This window comes from Anopheles ziemanni, chromosome 2, assembly GCF_943734765.1.
Source record: "Anopheles ziemanni chromosome 2, idAnoZiCoDA_A2_x.2, whole genome shotgun sequence".
In the NCBI taxonomy this organism is placed as follows: Eukaryota; Metazoa; Arthropoda; class Insecta; order Diptera; family Culicidae; genus Anopheles; species Anopheles ziemanni.
The window spans coordinates 62,754,430-62,771,837 of record NC_080705.1 but is presented as its reverse complement, the minus strand read 5'-3'; the positions used below and the strand labels follow the sequence as shown (position 1 = coordinate 62,771,837).

The window sequence follows — 17,408 nt, the reverse complement described above, 5'->3', positions numbered from 1 at the left end:
CCGCAGACAAGTGCAATCTGTGTTTTCTTCTCATGTTGATCCACCCTCACCGTTTTTTTTTTTTTGAAAATCATAAACCGTAACAAATCAACTGTTCCGATCAGCAGCGGAAGTTGGTTCCGGTTTTTCTCCACTTCTCTTCTTTTTTTCACCGTTCTTTCGAACTTCATTCTTCGTAACGCACATCGCGACCGCATCGCACAATCGTACCGACCGTCCAAGGGCTGCCCATTTTCATTTTCCCCCCGTACTCCCCCAGAACGTCCCGAACCCCGGACCGATCAAATGGGAGCTGGTAGAATTTAAATGGGAAAATTAGAACCAACCGAACCCATCGTTTGTGGTGAAATTAATTTCTCCTCGAGCAGGCAAAAACCTTCCCGAGTGGGTGAATGCTTTATACGATGGGTTTATATTATTTTTTTCAAACAACATGTGTCGTGGAGGCAACGATGGAGTGTTTCTGTGGCTTGCTTTCCATTTGGAAGAGCTTCTTTTTTTGTATGCCACGTTTCATTGTTGCGTAAACTCTCCAAATTTGCACGAAATGGAGGTTAGCGTACAGAAAAGGATTTCACCACGTGAGGGCGTGTCGAATTTGTGTTGGGTCATATGTGTGAAAAATTGCTTGATACAAAAGGACTAAAACGAGGTCTTTAATTGTTCGAAAAAGGGTTGCCAAAATGTGGAAATGAAACCATTTGGAAAAATACACCTTTCATCACCAAAATAGAACCAATCAAAGTATTAGATTTGTAACAAAAGTAGGATGCTTTCATCACCAAGATAGAACCATGACTAATACTTTGATTTGTAACAAAAGTAGGATGGCAAAAAGGCCTCCTCAATTCATACATTTTCGTACTTTGATCTTCAGTGATTTATTTCTTTAGTTCACCGATAAAATACCACTCTATATTACGCATGATTGATGAATCAAATAGAAAAGTTAAATTATTATGGTGTGCACAAAACTTTCATTCGTATCGAAATCTATAATTTCTTAAAAAATAATGTTAGAATGCCTCGTAAACTCTTTATTTTTAAAAGAAAAAATAGAGAGGAAAAACAAATAACAGATGCTCAAGAACGTCACTGAGAACGCTGAAGAGTTAGCTACAAAAAGTTAAAAATAAGTCTTCTGTTTAAAACAAGCTCGTCAAATTATTAAAACAAATAATTAAGACATGGAACATTCAATAATTGTCAAATTTCAGATCAGTTGATACTATGAGGTGGTGACATGCATGAAAGGTGCAGAAAACATTTTCTATTTAGGCCAGCACCAGCGAGCGACACTTAACTGAGCGTTTATCCCGCCGCTCCCATCTCATCCACGGAAATCTCCAGTTTTCCTGAATTCCTCCCCCATCAGGGTCCACCAACTCTTCGTCCTCTTCTGTCCCGCCGGAAATAAGCACCGTTCGGCAGCTCCTGGAGGCTGCGCGAGTTTGCGATGCGTAAAAAGCAAAAGCTCCTACCGGGGCTGTCTGATTTCACGGTACTGGTGTTACTCGCCCGGCTCGCGCTGGTCGCTGCCCAAACGACCTGCAACAACGGGCAGGGGCGCGTGCTTTACGAGCGTCTGCCGAACCAGCAGCTGCAAGGCTTCGACGATGACGTCGTGCGAGATTCGGCGCCACCGTTTCGGGTGCTGGAAAAGTGTCAGGACCTTTGCCTGCGTGACCGGACTGCCTCCACCAACCTTGGGCGGGCTTGTACCAGCTTCGACTTTCAGCCGGGCAGCAGGATTGCGTCGTTCAGTGGCAGCGTGGAGTACGAGGAGTCGACGTGCTATCTGACCCGGGAGCAGGCAGCACCGGAGGGCATCGGCAATCTGATGTTAGTACCGAACAGTGTCCATTTCACTGAAGTATGCATAACCTGTAAGTAGTATGCACTCTCAACAATCTGGGAAGGAGTCTCGCAAAATCTTTGCAATTCCCATTATTCGTCTCATTTAACAGCTAGTCGCCCGGATCGTGAATGTCCTAGCCGACGGTACGTGTTCGAGCGTCACCCGAGGAAGAAGCTAAAGCTGCCCGTGTCCGACATCAAGGAGGTGACCGCCGCCAACCGTTCCGACTGCGAGGACAAGTGTCTGAACGAGTTCTCGTTTGTATGCCGCTCGGCGAACTACGACTCGTCGCTGCGGAGCTGCTCCATGTCCCGTTTCACCCGACGCACGCATCCCGAGCTGCTGGAGGATGACCCGAACTCGGACTACCTCGAGAACACCTGCCTGAACGCGGAACGTCGCTGCGACGGACTGATTGTGTACGTGAAGGAAGAAAACAAGCGCCTCGGAGGTCCGTTCGAGGTGGAGATCTTCAACAACATGACCCTCGAGGAGTGCCAGTCGCTGTGTCTGCGGGCGGAAAAGTACTTCTGTCGCTCGATCGAGTTCGACGATCAGACCAAGCAGTGCATCCTATCGGAGGAGGACTCTGTGTCACAGAAGGACGATCTCAGTATCAGCTCGAGCCCGACGCACCACTTCTACGATCTCGTCTGCCTGGACAACCGTAAGTATCACACGCAACCCACAGGTGGACTGCTTTCCTGATGGGGTTCGCTCGCTTTGCGCTTCGCTTTCCCCACCCTCCCGTGCCGACCGAACGATCTTTCGACCAGAGATCGGCGTCACACGCATCCCGACAGTGCGTTGGAGCTCATTGGATTCCCCGCGTACTTTGTTCCGAATTGATCGAGGAACAACACTCACAAAAGACCCAACTGCAGACTTCACCGTTAGGAGCAAACAAGAAACTAATCCGCACGCTAAAAACGCGCAATAAGCTTATGTAACCTCATCCAGCTTTCCCAAGGCACGCTTTTCGGCATGGGAACCCCCGTATCCATAGCTTGCTTTTCCCTAGTGCGCCTACGTAGATACTTCAGATTCTCTTGGTCTCAGCCAGCTCAAGCCTCCATATGAGGTGGACGGTAGAGTCCTCGTTCCGATTCGCATTCCCCTACACCAAGCGTTGTAGCTATGCTGAGACGTGGGTACGTTGCCCGCCGGCCGGGGAATGCATCCGTTGCAGACGCGTTTGCTGAGTGCCCTGTCCAGGAGATTTCCAGTCCTTTTTTCGGGGATCTTTGGAACTATCCCATCTTCACGTCTATGCGCTCGGTCGATGGACGTTGAACACCTGTATCGTGTAAATCGGTTTGCCGGATCGTACGGGATCTGCTTTGGCATTGCTGCTAACCTCTAACAAACAAACCAACTCGCCAAACTTGCGGCAAACCCCCACCCCCGCTGGGAATCCAATGGGCCACTCCTTCCTACACCCTCTGAACGCTAATGGCGCCACCCTGAACGCAAAGCGAACGAACCTCCACCAAGCGCGTGTCCGCCGGGACAACTATCCGCCGATTGACCGAAAGCCCCGAAAATTGAGCATCCCCCCATTCTCCCTCGCCACCGTTCCCATTTCCTGGCAGAGCGTGGGTCCGAATATCCGGACAACTCCGTGACGTCCCATCTGTTCTCGAGTGGCCGCCGGCCCGATACTGCCTTCCAGCGCTATCGCAACTCGAGACTGGGCGGCGAGTTTCACTCGGAAATCACTGGCAGATCGCTCAGCGAGTGTCTCGACGAATGCCTGCGGCAGACGAGCTTTCAGTGCCGCTCGGCCGTCTACAGCGATCGGTTCCGCACCTGTCGTCTCAGCCGCTACAACCAGCGGGACGGAATGCGCATCATCTACGATGCCGATTACGATTACTATGAGAATTTGATGCGTGAGTATTGTTGCCGTCCAGGGCAATGTGTTTGATTGATTTTTCGTTGCGCTTCCATTCCAACCCATATCGAAAACTACCACCCTATCATCCCCTCATACTCGTTTTATCTCATGGCTTTTATTATACGATCCGATGCAAATTTCGACACTCATTGAAATCTTTCAAAGCGCACCTAGTTGGGGGAGAACCGGACACGACCAATGGACGACCAGACCCGACAGACTGGCGCCCGCCCTACGGAGGCGGAGGAGGTATGTTCCAAACACGCCAGAGCCTGGTTCCCAGTGGGAGCAATATTATTGACACGAAATTTTCCCCAAAAACTTGATAATATTACATTTCAGATCGCGATCGTGACCGTGTTCCAGACGACAGGCTTCCCCCGGGACGCTATCCACCGGGCGATCGATATCCGATGGGATCACGGCCAGATTATGGAGGTAGGTCTGCTATGTCTCCGTTCTCTTACCCCTTTGCACCTTGTCAATAATTAGGACAATGAGAGGTTGAAATCATCCCTTAATGTTCATTACTGTGTTCTAACCAAACGAGCCCTAGCAACAGGAAGAGAAATTAATTTTGGGTATGATTTGATTAATTATTTCATAAAATTCTCTGGAATTAACTGTATCAACAAACTTTCTTATGGTTTTTGTGTCAAAAATTAATCCTTAACCTCAAAAATGTCTACTTCTTTTAAGTCATTTATCGTGTATATCATAATTTCCTCGAATTACAGTGAGACTAAGCTTACTTTGTTGGACTTTTGGGCCATCCCTTAGTTCATTATTAATCTTCAGATTTACACTCTATAGCAGTGATGTCCAACTCGTTGGACTTCGCGGGCCACATTGCGCCCCAAAATAGGTTCGCGGGCCAAAACGTAAAATTGATTGGATTGATGAAAATATGTTCTTATCAGTGTGTTTTGATCCAAACAGTCAATCGTGTTTAACATCTTCAAATTTTTTAAATATTATATTACTTTTTATAAAATTTACAATTTTCAGTAAAAGATAAATTTTCTTTAATACTATTGTGCATTTTGGTAAAGATTAAAAACAAGTAAATGTAGATTATTACTACAGCTAACTTATTGCTCCACATCTGTTATTTTATTAGGAATGCTCTTGTAGTTCATGACGTTTGTTTTGTATATACACTATTTATTCGCTTGTCCCGAAAATCTGTGTGAAATCTATGCTCTTGTCAACCGCAATATATCGGCGTGATGTGGATCAAAGTTGTATATCACTTTCTTAAAGAAATTTTTGAAATTGACGTTCGGTCAGTTCTCTTGCAATTCATTCCTTTTAACAAACATTTTGCTATCCAAACAATATTATTAATATTTGAGTATTAGCTACTCAAACATCCAAACTTTTGATGTATTGCTTCAAAGGGGTCGCGGGCCGGATCCGATGTGCTTGCGGGCCGCATGTGGCCCGCGGGCCGTATGTTTGACATCCCTGCTCTATAGCAAGGGTCGGCAAAGTCCGTTCTGCCAACTGATTTTATTCGGACTATTTAATTTTTTTTTGTTACATACAAAAGACCGAAATGTTTTTTTCCCAAAAATTAAGATTAAAATAGTAGTAAAAATAAAATACCATGTGGTTTCGTAGCCGTAGTGAGGCTCTAAAAGTAGTTAAGGCTAAGCTATTTTAATTACTGAGATTATGCCAGTAAAACTTAAATATTTTAAAATAATTTGAGTACAGGATTAATTTCAAGTATGATTACAGAAATTAATTTGTTAATAGTACAAAAATCAAAAATTCATAAGTTATAAAAGATCCAAGTTTAACGAAAATATGTATGAAAATGTTTAAGAAAGTTTTAAGATAAAATTTTAAATATTTTATATTGTACCAATATTTATGTAACTTTACAATTTATAAAGTTGATACTTCATTCAAAATGATACAATTTTACTTTGAAAGCATTGAATCATCGTTTAAGGTATCCTGCCCGCGCTTTCGGGTTCTTTTTCATCATCTGACCCTTATGCGTGCCGACCCCTGACTGTATAGCATATATACTATTTTACCTTCTTTCTTAACATATAAAAAATCTCAGTCAATCACAGTTCTATCTCAAATTTTTGGTTATTTTAATACGACTTTTCTCCTCTTGCCAAGACTCGTTTCCATACCGCTCCACCAAAGGCACTGTGAACCGTGCTGGAAAAACAATGTCCTAAGCACCTTTCACCTTCCCATCCCTACAGGTGATTCGTACCCCGGTGGCTATCCTCCGACAGATCGCTACCCGGGCTCCACCGACCGATATCCGCTCGGCCCCGGCACGGATCGATATCCCACCGGAGGCGGTGACTACGATGGGCGCTATCCGCCAGTCTATGACAACCGTTTCCCAGGCGACCGCTATGGTCCGACAGATCGCTACCCCGACCGCGACCCCGACCCGATGTATCCTCCGGGTCCGGGAGGTCCAATGCGTTATCCTCCTCCACTTCCACCGCCCGATTCGCGCTATCCTTCCGCACCAGACACACGCTATCCGATGGATCGCTATCCTCCTCCAAACTCTCGTTATCCGCCCGGTCCCGATTCACGTTATCCTCCGGCTCCTCGCTACCCTCCCGATTCTCGATATCCCTCAGACTCCCGTTATCCTCAAACCCAACCAGACGCCGGCCGATATCCGCCGGACGCTGCTCCAGACGCGCGCTACCCTCCACCGGTGCATTCCGGTTCTCGACCCGATTCACGCTACCCGATGATGGCGCCACCGGCCACACACTATCCACCGCCCCATTACATGCCACACATGTACGGGTCGGGTATGTACCCGGTGGTGCCTTCCAGGGCTCCCCCGAATCGTGGATACCCACCAGACCCTTACCCAGCACCGGTACGTCCGGTCGATAGCAATCGGTATCCGGCACCCGAAACGCGATATCCGCTGGAACCGATCGGCGCTCAGGGACGCTATCCACCGCCAACGTCACCGAATGTGAACCCGTTTTACAACTACATGAAGGGCCGCCCGTCCGGTAAATATCGACCTCAGTGTTAATGTTTCCATCTCGATGTGTCACCTGTTGATAACATTTTGTCACTTTGCTGTTAAAATTGATTAATTATGATCCCACTTAGACATGCCAAGGAAGCACTCACTTAGCTGTTTTCTTTTCCTCAGACTACAACTATCACATGGCAGGTTACGAGCCGCAGCGGGGTTACATGGATGACCGGTACGGAGGATACTATCCAAGCGCTGGCGGACGCATTCCTCCTCCAATGCCTGCATTCCCCGATCGCGACCGAGGCTACCGACGACCCGGTGTTGGAATGGCACCGGACGGTGGCGGTTATCCCTTCGAGATACCCTACGGACCACCGTCCGGAACTGGGTACGATAATACGCTCGGTGGAGGTGATGGATTCGGTGGCTATGGCCCGCAACGTCCGTATGAGACGCGCTGCGACAATGCGGACGTGTTCAAGCAGGTTGGCTCCAAGCGGAAGATGCGAAAGCAGTACATTCGACGGGTCATCAGTGCACCGTCGCTCGGCATTTGCCAGCAGGAGTGTGCCGGGGCGCGGGACTTCATGTGCCGTAGCTTCAACTATCACGATGCGGCCCCGTACGAGACGGAGGGTAACTGCGAACTGAGCGATCGGGATTCGCGCGACCTCGAGGTACCGAGCGCCCAGATGTTCGAGAATGACAACGCGGACTACTACGAGCGCACGCCAGGACGCGGTGGTCCTCAAGACGAATGTCTCGATGGTATGACCTACTAGTATTTTGGCTTGTTAAGTAGTTGGACAAGAAATCCTTATTTCAATATCCAGTGAAACACCTAAGAGTTCCTTGAGTAAAAGAGTTTGCACCTCAAAATTTGTAATTTCTCCCCTCAAAATTCCCACGAGTTCTGGAATATATAAAATAAAATCCATATCCCTATCCTCACACTACATCGGCTTTTTTTTCTCTTCATCCCCGACTCCTCAGTTGGGCAAGTTTGCAACGAAGATGGGATGGAATTTACGCTACGTACACCGGAAGGATTTGTCGGACGAATCTACGCGTACGGGTTCTACGATCGGTGCTTCTTCCGTGGCAACGGTGGAACCGTGAACGTGCTGAGAATCAGTGGACCACAGGGTTACCCAGAATGTGGCACACAAAGGGTGAGTGTTGGTTGATGCAAAGCTGAAATAAAATGAGTTCCAATAAGTTAGGAACCAGAACTCTCCTTACTTTATGTAAAGTTCAAACCATGGAAGAATAATAAAATAACTTGATTTGATATTATTTTTCCCTAGTATGGTGACACCATGACGAACATTATAGTGGTCCAATTCTCGGATAACGTACAAACCGGGCGTGACAAACGTTTCAATCTGACTTGCATGTTTCGCGGACCCGGCGAGGCCGTGGTAACCTCCGGCTACATTGGTGCTGGGTAAGTAACAATCAACCGAGCTTCCAAAAGGATCAAAACAAAATTCTCGTTTGCATGTGCATGTGTATACAAATTCCCTGCATGAGCCTTAGATCCTTAAATTGACTACCGGTACAAAGAAGTAGCACGTCCACACAGTTATCTAGATTAGCTACTAACAAAACATATCTGTTCAAAAATCCGAAACTTTGCTACGATCATGTTGTGAGAATGGCACGCGGAAGAAAATGGAAACGATGACGCCAAAAGAATCCTCTCGCTCACTCTCCAACATGGTTCGCAGACAAAGGACACTCAATGCATGGTTCTTAAGCGTAGTGTTCAAACCATTGACAGATCCGGCAGTCCCATCCCGATCGAGTACCTACCGGCCGAGAATTCGATGAGCAACAAGGTTCGCCTGATGATCCTCTACCAGGGCCGACCGACGACGACGATTGCCGTTGGTGATCCACTAACGTTCCGGCTGGAGTCGCAGGACGGTTACAGCCACGCGACGGACATCTTTGCGACCAATGTCGTCGCCAGGGATCCATACTCGGGACGAAGCGTTCAGCTGATCGATAATTATGGGTGAGTTGGAAACTTGAGAGAAGGTGGTGGACACGTTTCGTGACTGGTGCATTCTCTTCCAGCTGTCCGGTGGATAGTTTGGTGTTCCCAGAACTTGGAAGATCGCGAGATAATGACGCCTTAGAGGCACGCTTCAACGCGTTCAAGATACCTGAATCAAACTTCCTGGTGTTCGAAGCGACCGTCCGAACATGCCGTGGCGGTTGTCAACCGGTATGTGATAGAAAATCACTTCTAAATATGCTAGATCCTTGCGTGTGCTGTGGGTTTTTAATACTACTTTCATGTGTCAAATTTGTAGGCTTACTGTCCAGGGCCAAGTGGACGCTCGGAGCCATCGTTTGGACGGCGCAAGCGATCGATCGAAAATGGAACCGATTTCGCCGGCACTGCGGAACCACTGATCGGCGTTAAGGACCTTGACGAAGACGACGAAGTGGTATCGATCGTTAACGCCACCATGGTCAACGAGAACGCAACGAACGCGAAGGAAAAGGACCTGTCCTCCAGTAGCACGCCGGAAGTCGCCCCGGGAGGCGAAGCAACCAGCACGAGCGAAATGCCCGAGCAAGTACGCGAAATGATTGAGGTATGGCAGTGCGTGCGAACGTCCACGATAGGTTGACGGTGCAAAAAGTAATTCAAAGTCCCGATCCTATCACCCCCTGCAGGTGTTCCAGTCGCGCGAAGAGATGCAGCAGGACACGGTGGCACGGAAGATGGTGGCACCGATTGAGTCGGTCTGTCTGACGCACGCCGAGTACTACGGGCTGATCAGTGCGCTCATACTGCTGGTCATTCTGCTGATCAGCATCACGTTTGCCGCCGGGATCGGGTACCGCAGCTACTGGAAGGTGTTCATGAAGAACCGCACGCTCGATCGCAACTCCCCGGTTAACTCGTTCAGCCCGTCGGCTCTGCATAATGTTTCGGGAAGTCAGTTTGAGGCCTCTGGCAGGACGCACTCCACGGCGAGCCGTGGTCCACAAGTTCGCTCACCTGGAGTGTCTCTCTTCGGAAGTGGACTACAGAAAACGTTCGCCACAGGGTATGGACAGCATAGTCCGCGAATAGTCGATCGAGGTGTAACAATTTTCCCCAATTACTTTTTAGCAATCTATCTCGAATGTGTCAGATACCGGTGATGAACCCACTGTCCAGGAACGGTGCTGCCAAGAGCGAGTTTGACGATCCCAGTGAACCGATCTACACCGATCCATCACTCTTCGAAAGGTCAAGGTAAGATCATTTCCATTGTTATCATATTTTCTATTATCAGTCGATACACAGTTAGTACTAGAAATATTGTATCTTTTCAATTTAGGCAACCCCTTTCCTTGTAGCACACCAACATTATTCTATCTTCCATTCTCTCACACTCTCTCTTTAACCTTTCTTGCAATTGCAGAATATAAAAAAAACCATCCAATTAAAATCCATTTCAGATCCCTGCGCAGCATAGCCGTCGATCAGTCGGAGGACGCCAACAACGTTTGATCATGATCACCATGAACGTGAACCGAAGCGAACAAAACACCCACACATTCGGTGATTGTCGCGATTGCCCTAGGAATATAAAAATATTTTTATAATTACAACGCACCCAATGACCAAAGTGCGCCATTTTATTTCCGTCTATGAAAATTTGCAACATAAATTTTACGCTGAAGGTGGATGATGTTGTGGTAGAATTTGTATCTAAGTGCTGAGAAATATTTATTTGATAGGACTATGAAACAATTGTACTCCATGGGCAAATTTTTAAATTACATTTAAAAGACGCATTATCATGAATGAGGTGAAACAAAAACCTACAAGCAAAAGGAAGTCTTCGAAGAACCTTATTGGTAGTTATTACCATACAGAAACAAATGCAAAAGACACTCAACACAATCATGCAGAATTTTTCTCAGCAAGTAATCGAAAAAAGGATGTAATAATGATACGATCGTATGAAGTAAAACAGCTAAACCAAACTGAAGCTCATAATGTTAAGTACTGTGATTGAAAGCAGAATAGGAAATGCCTCGAGCGATCGAACCGCATGGTCTCTTCACAATCGCAGGGCATGTAAACAGATGAATGAGTAAGTGATGATCCAACCCCGGATTGATCACAAACGGATTGGGGAGAGGTAAAAAATAGATTTAGTTTTCTGCATAATCTTTTTAATAATTAATCTGTAACTTCAATACTGGAGGGGATACCGTATACAGGACGGAGGATGTGCAGTACGTCCGCATTCTCGCACATTGGTGTCCGTGTATCATAAAGGGAGGAAGGTTTGCGAGGTGGACGGTGCTTCTTTTCTATTTATTCGAGATATGAATTGATTGAAATCATTTCCTTTCTTTCCTAGGCTTAAGAGACTTCGTTCATTTCGAAGAGGACGTAACCGTAGTGCGTAAAATAACTGACAGAAGCTAACATTTACCATAGCACTATGTTTCTAACCGCTAGGCTTTCTATGAAGTAAATTTTAATAAATAAGCAAATCAGAACATCATGTTTTATTTTATTTTCGTTGGTTTAATTTTCTATACATCCGACTGAATGCAACCGAGAACTGGGCGAAAAATCACGTTCAAGATGAAAAGATACTGCAAACACAAAATTGTGCACGATCATACGTGGCGATATGAGCCAATGTTATTCGGTTTTGATATCGACCCTGCCAAACAGCATAAAAGTCACGCCGGCACGTGAAAGTGAAACGGGGAAAATTAAAAATAAACAATTTACCAACAGGTGCTCATTGCAAACCTCACAACATATCGGGCCATCTGGGGGGTGATGGAAAATTGCAAACAACACAACACAACCTCCGTTTAGTTTTCCGAAAAGCTCATCGGCCATCCCGAAGAACAGTAGCGTTCAAACGCTCGCTTATCGTGGTGGACTTTTTCTCCATTTGTGCGCCCATTGCACTCGTTTAATTTATACCATCTCAGCAAAATTGGTTGGTCAAATTGTTTAACGGATCATTTGCGCGGTACCAGCTTGCGAAAGGCTTTTGGAACAACCAATAGTACAACCGTGTGATATGCTGTTTTGATGATGCCGATCGACGTGGTTACTAAACAAGTGGTTTTATGCTTGCTGCTGGCCGGCACTGCAATCGTTTGTTCCGCTACGGAAACCGGCTCCCAATCGAATAATTTCGTAGTGAAATCGGAAGAGCCAAAAGCGAACGAAACTAGAGTATGTGACACGGTAAATAATGACGTTGAAATTTGTTGGTAGTATGTGAATGCAATAGAGTTGTGAAGATATTGATTTAGTTGAAACGATAGTTTAAGCGATTAAGTTAAAGTTAAAACGATTAAGTTCAAACGATAGAATACCAATAATATAAACTGTATGCTAATAAAAGCTCCATACTTCTTCACAGCGTCCCTGTTCAAAGCTCGAATATTACGACAAACTGAAGCAAAAGTGTCGTGATTTCCCTGGTGGAGGAATCCTCGTCATTATGGACCATGTGAGTGTTGGGAGCAGAAAAATATTGAATACGGTTTTCTTTATCGGTTTTTATTGCATTTTCAACAGTCCACCAAATGTGCTCACGGTGATAGCGGTTTGCATACGTTCAGTCGCCGGGATTACTACTACGTTTGTCATCCCGAAGGGGTTATGATTGGCCTGTGTCCAGAGAGCACAGTAGGTGTTATTCAACCGTTTCGTAAATTTGTTAAATGCTGCATTTTCCAACTTTTTTGCTCTTTTCTTTCCCCTCAAAAAACAGGTATTCAGCGACACTGAAAAGCGATGCATTATGCAAACGAGTAATCAACCGTCCACCATTAAGGTGCACGACGAGTCTCGGAACTGCAACATCGTCGTCCCGGATTGCAATGGAGTTGGTAGGATCAGAAACAAAATCCTTTTCGATTATCTTCTTTAAATTGAACAATATTTTTCTCCACTCTACAGGACTTTTTCCGATCCCATCGAATTGTTCGTTCTACTTTAAATGTCAGGAGCATAACTACGATTTCTACCAGTACATCTATCAGTGTCCTCCGGGAAAAGTTTTCCACCCCGATCTGCTGCGGTGTTCGTCCTCGAACAAATGCTATGATGGCCATGTATGTCTTAGTCACGTACACGCTTTAAGTCTCCACGGCTTCACCACATCGCATTTGTTTGTTTTTTTTCCACAGGAGGATATTCTAAACAATTTCAACAAGGATTACTTCTCCGAGTGTCACATTTTGGGACTGTTTCGCACGGCAAAGGACTGCACGCTGTACTATCGCTGCGTGCCCAACATGGATGGTTCGTTTTATCAAATTCGCTACGAGTAAGTTCCGTTAGACAACCGAATGTTGGAACCAATCATAACGTGCGTACGGCTTTTTTGTTCTCAGATGTCCTTACAAAATGTACTACAATATCGAAAAGGAGATTTGCGAGCCGGAACTTTATCGCAACTGTGACTATATTCCTCACGAAAGGATCATAGAAGACTACAAAATCAAGCACGGTCTTGAAGGGAGCACATTGGCTGCATACCCCACCACTGTTATCAGTGCAATCAACACGCAGATAACATCTACCATGCCGACGTATTATGATACGACCCGGCCAATGGATGTTACTGGTACGAGTTCGTTGGTTCAGGAAATAGCCGAAAAACTTATAACAACAGAACAGGTTCTAGATAGCACTATGAAAATTCCGGATGATCCATTATCCAGACCCGAAACATTTCCAGGAAACAAGAATGAAATCTCTAATGATGAATATGACGAGACAACAGATATTAACGGTCGTAATACGTCTTTAGAAGATTTGCCATACACCAATATGGCTGCAATGAGCCAGAAATCGTATGCCACCGAGGAGAGTGTTATCTACCATGATGAATTTGATCGTGAAAACAAAATTACAGATGAATCTGTAGCTCGAGCCGAACCTTTGGATATTCGCGATTATGAATCCCAGCCAATAGAAAACGTTGAAGCATCGACTAGTCCAGATGGGAATAATTTTTTGCCCGCAACCGAAGTAGCTCCAGAACAACCCGAGGATGGGCTTACAGCCAAGACCAGACCTGGCTATGATGAAATGGAATGGGACAGTGGTGCATGGAAGCTACCGAATCGTTCAAAATCCAAAGATAGTCCCGGAACCGAATCGGTGACTGAATCAACCACCACAGAGTGGCCTGATCATTATTCGGCGGATCTTTCCCCCAGCAATCCATATAGTACACTTGAGGGTCAAGCTGAATGTGAATCTCTTTCGCAGATAACAGAGTACGATGGCATTAGCAGTTCGTATTCCACTGTAGAACCATACCGCCAGCAAATTAGCACGAATTCTGAAGGATTTAAAGAACATATCAATGAATTTACAGACAGCATAAATTCGACCATCTCTACAATGCGGGAACACAGAGGTTCGCTTGATCTTGATCAGAATACGGTCGAAGCTGCCGAACCATCGAATGCATTTAATATCAACTGTAATGCAGACGAAGATGGAGAAATTGTGTGCAACGGACAGAAGCTGAGTGTTAATGGATATTTGGAGATTCTTGGATACAGGCTTAAGCTCAAAAAATGGAAGGATGCACCTGCCGAAAGCTGGAACGAATCTGGCCCGACTATTAATATTCACCTTTCGCTGCAACATCCGTTTAATTACCTGTTTGAGGCAATCGCGACAGAATATCGAACGTCGTTTAGTTATGATTATGCTCTTACGACAACACCAAACTCCACCGTTGACAATTACTACGCGGAAGACACTGAAACTGATTTGTACCCAACAAAATAAATTTATTGAGAATAATAATTGTATTGCTCTGAATACCTGATGAACGATTAGAATTTATATTCGAATAAAATAAACTATTTAACGGAATTGGTTTGAAATTGTTCTGAATAATCGCACAAGTGTGAACCAAACGTAATCCGCTGGATGACACTCACAATGTTTTGTTTTTTCTACCCTTATACGAGCGTTGAAAATAGTGATGGGGAAACTAAATCCCTACTGGGATTCGAATCTTTCGATTCAAATCCATTCTGAGATCCGGATCTAAGAATCCGAATCCCAATCCGTCATATCATACATGCTCATCTAATGCCGATTTTTCATATGATGTGTTACTTGAACAATTGTACAATCAATGGTTGAATTGACCCAAAGGCTAAATCGAACTTGTGAATGGTCCCCAGGACCATCTGGATCGCTATCACTATCCGCTCCCAGGGGGAGCTGTTTCATTTCAGTTCCGAGGAAACTACCTACCACTATGCGCCATTATTCATTATTTACGTTTGGATCATGCACAGATTTCAGTTCAACGTCAAATGTTTACTTACGGTTGAACAGTGATACAGAATCAGTTGAACGATGCTTACCTGGGCGCGAAAACGGTGTATGTGACTAATTCGACTCAAATCATTGTGAGTCGCTTCAAACAGGTTAGGATCAAGTCAGAATCGAATCAAATCGAGCCCCAAACCAATCAAATCTGATTCGAATCCTAATCGAATCAAATCTTTAGAATCCGTCACTCGGGATCCACACTACAGCGCGACGTCGCCTGACAGGAGCTGAACTCCATCTAAAAAAAACCTTGCGCGATGTCGCGCGAATCGCCCTAGATCAAATGGGATTCGAATCTTTAGAATCAGTCTAGGGATCGAATCTTCGAATCTTCCGAATCCCGATTCTGCCAACACTAGTTGAAAATGACAGTTTGTGAAAAGCAAAAGTTCAGAAACAAAAGCCGACAACTGACCACACTTGCTATCGTTATCTTCGCGATATTTTGCGAAATGGAGCCAAAATTGAAGCTGTAAGTTGTTAAATATATTCATCCTAGTTTAAGGTTAATCACAATGCTACATTTGATTCCATTCACCACAGATTAGTGTGCGGTGATGTTCGCGGAAAGCTGAAATCATTTTTCGCGCGCATTGAGAATGTAAACAAAAAGAGTGGACCGTTCGATTTGGTCCTTTGCGTGGGGGACTTTTTCGGAAAAAACCCGGAAATGGACGGTCTACAAGTGTACAAGAACAACATCAAAACAGGTAGGTTGCCTACATTTTCGCCGGACGATTTTCTTCTCGACTAACCGTTTCGTTTCTTCTGCTAGTGGCCGCTCCGGTTTACATTCTTGGACCAACCAGCAAAGAACTGGCCCGGCACTATGGGGAAACGGAAGACGGAGACATTTGTACAAACCTTAGCTTCCTGGGAAAACGGGGCGTTTACACAACTTCCGGTGGTCTCAAGATTGCTTACCTTAGCGGCGTTGCAAGCTCACAAGAATCTAGCGAGTCGAACGATTGGACGTACACAAAGGCTGATGTGGTCGCAGTGCGCGATTCCTGTGTGGCTAGCAAAGGAAATATGGGCGATTTTAGGGGCATTGACATCCTCCTCACTTCTCAATGGCCTCTGGGCATACGGGAGGGTATGAACGACAGTTGCAAAATGGTGTCATGGTTAGCAAATGCTGTGAAGCCACGATATCATTTTTGTGGGACGAACGATGAATTTTACGAATCACCGCCCTATCGGTAAGTATCTGTAAAATTATCTTAACAACATCAACTTAGATTTATGTTGCTTCTTTTCCTTTTAGAAATCCTGCGGATCAAAACACTCAAATGGAACTGGCGACTAGGTTCGTTGGGTTGGCCAGCTTCGGCAATGCGGAAAAGAAGAAGCACATTTATGCCCTGAACATCACACCGGTGGAAAAGATGCGCATTCTAGAGCTGATCCAAAAAACCACCGACGAGATACCGTCTCCGTATCAGGGCCTTTCCCTTCTCCAAGAATCCGATGGTAAAGGAGTTCGTTCGACAAACCATGCCGATGGGCAGTACTTTTACGATATGAACACGTACGACGATAATCGCCGGTTCAAGCGCAAAAGCAATGACCCCAACCAGAGTCAAAAGCGACCCAGACCGACATTTGATCAGGAATCGTGCTGGTTTTGTCTTTCGGCCGGAAGTATCGAGAAACATTTGATCATTTCGGTCGGTGATCATTTCTATCTAGCGCTAGCCAAGGGACCCATCAACGAAGTGCACATACTGATTCTGTCGATTACGCACATCCAGTGTGCGGCCCTACTATCCGAAGCACAATGGGCGGAATTGACCAAATTCAAGCAAGCGCTCGCCCAATTCTACAACGATCGCGATCAAAAGGTGTTCTTCTACGAGCGTAACTTCAAAACGGGACATCTCCAAATCAATGCCATCGGGATCGACGATAACGTCGCGTGGAAAATTCAGCACGTCCTTGAGGACAAGTCTGAGGAGTACAGCATCCAGATGGAGAAGGTACCGAAGCTGGACGCACCGTCAGATCTGCCGGAACGTGGACCATACTTTGTGGCGGAACTGCCCGACGGTACAGTGATGTTGACGCGACAGATGAAGGGTTTCCCGTTGCACTTTGGTCGGGAAATAATCTGTGCGGACAATTTGCTAAACTGTGAGGAGAAGGCGGATTGGCGACAGTGTAATCTTTCCAAGGAAGCAGAGGATGAGCTGGTGAAAAACTTCCGAGAAAGTTTCAAGCCGTACGATTTTACCGTATGAAGGATTAGAATAAATGGACTGGTAGAATGGTGCTGTACATATGAGAATGCAGAATTGAAGAA

General features: G+C 45.6%; 2 protein-coding genes across 2 annotated transcripts; both read left to right on the top strand.

Annotated features, from left to right (window-relative positions):
* Window positions 1–1,456: 1,456 nt before the first annotated feature.
* LOC131287104 (uncharacterized) lies at window positions 1,457–10,261 on the top strand. The gene is made up of 15 exons (XM_058316126.1): window positions 1,457–1,886; window positions 1,968–2,525; window positions 3,451–3,750; window positions 3,921–4,004; window positions 4,098–4,193; window positions 5,984–6,772; window positions 6,919–7,512; window positions 7,738–7,916; window positions 8,052–8,191; window positions 8,510–8,764; window positions 8,827–8,977; window positions 9,066–9,353; window positions 9,412–9,812; window positions 9,878–10,003; window positions 10,210–10,261. Exons 1-15 carry the CDS (start codon window positions 1,457–1,459, stop codon window positions 10,259–10,261), a joined length of 4,443 nt encoding a protein of 1,480 aa, XP_058172109.1.
* A 5,245-nt stretch (window positions 10,262–15,506) lies between these two features.
* On the top strand, window positions 15,507–17,357 carry LOC131287174 (CWF19-like protein 1 homolog). The gene is made up of 4 exons (XM_058316203.1): window positions 15,507–15,578; window positions 15,650–15,816; window positions 15,882–16,308; window positions 16,374–17,357. Exons 1-4 carry the CDS (start codon window positions 15,559–15,561, stop codon window positions 17,344–17,346), a joined length of 1,587 nt encoding a protein of 528 aa, XP_058172186.1. The 5' UTR covers window positions 15,507–15,558; the 3' UTR covers window positions 17,347–17,357.
* The last annotated feature ends 51 nt before the right edge of the window (window positions 17,358–17,408 follow it).

Excerpts from the sequence above, each read along its gene's own strand:
- LOC131287104 (XM_058316126.1), top strand. The coding sequence starts at position 1,457 with ATGCGTAAAAAGCAAAAGCTCCTACCGGGGCTGTCTGATTTCACGGTA. Across the intron at positions 8,978-9,065 it reads GCCGTGGCGGTTGTCAACCG|GCTTACTGTCCAGGGCCAAG; the intron begins GTATGTGATAGA and ends TCAAATTTGTAG. Across the intron at positions 9,813-9,877 it reads CAGAAAACGTTCGCCACAGG|CAATCTATCTCGAATGTGTC; the intron begins GTATGGACAGCA and ends ATTACTTTTTAG.
- LOC131287174 (XM_058316203.1), top strand. The coding sequence starts at position 15,559 with ATGGAGCCAAAATTGAAGCT. Across the intron at positions 15,579-15,649 it reads ATGGAGCCAAAATTGAAGCT|ATTAGTGTGCGGTGATGTTC; the intron begins GTAAGTTGTTAA and ends CATTCACCACAG. Across the intron at positions 15,817-15,881 it reads CAAGAACAACATCAAAACAG|TGGCCGCTCCGGTTTACATT; the intron begins GTAGGTTGCCTA and ends TTCTTCTGCTAG.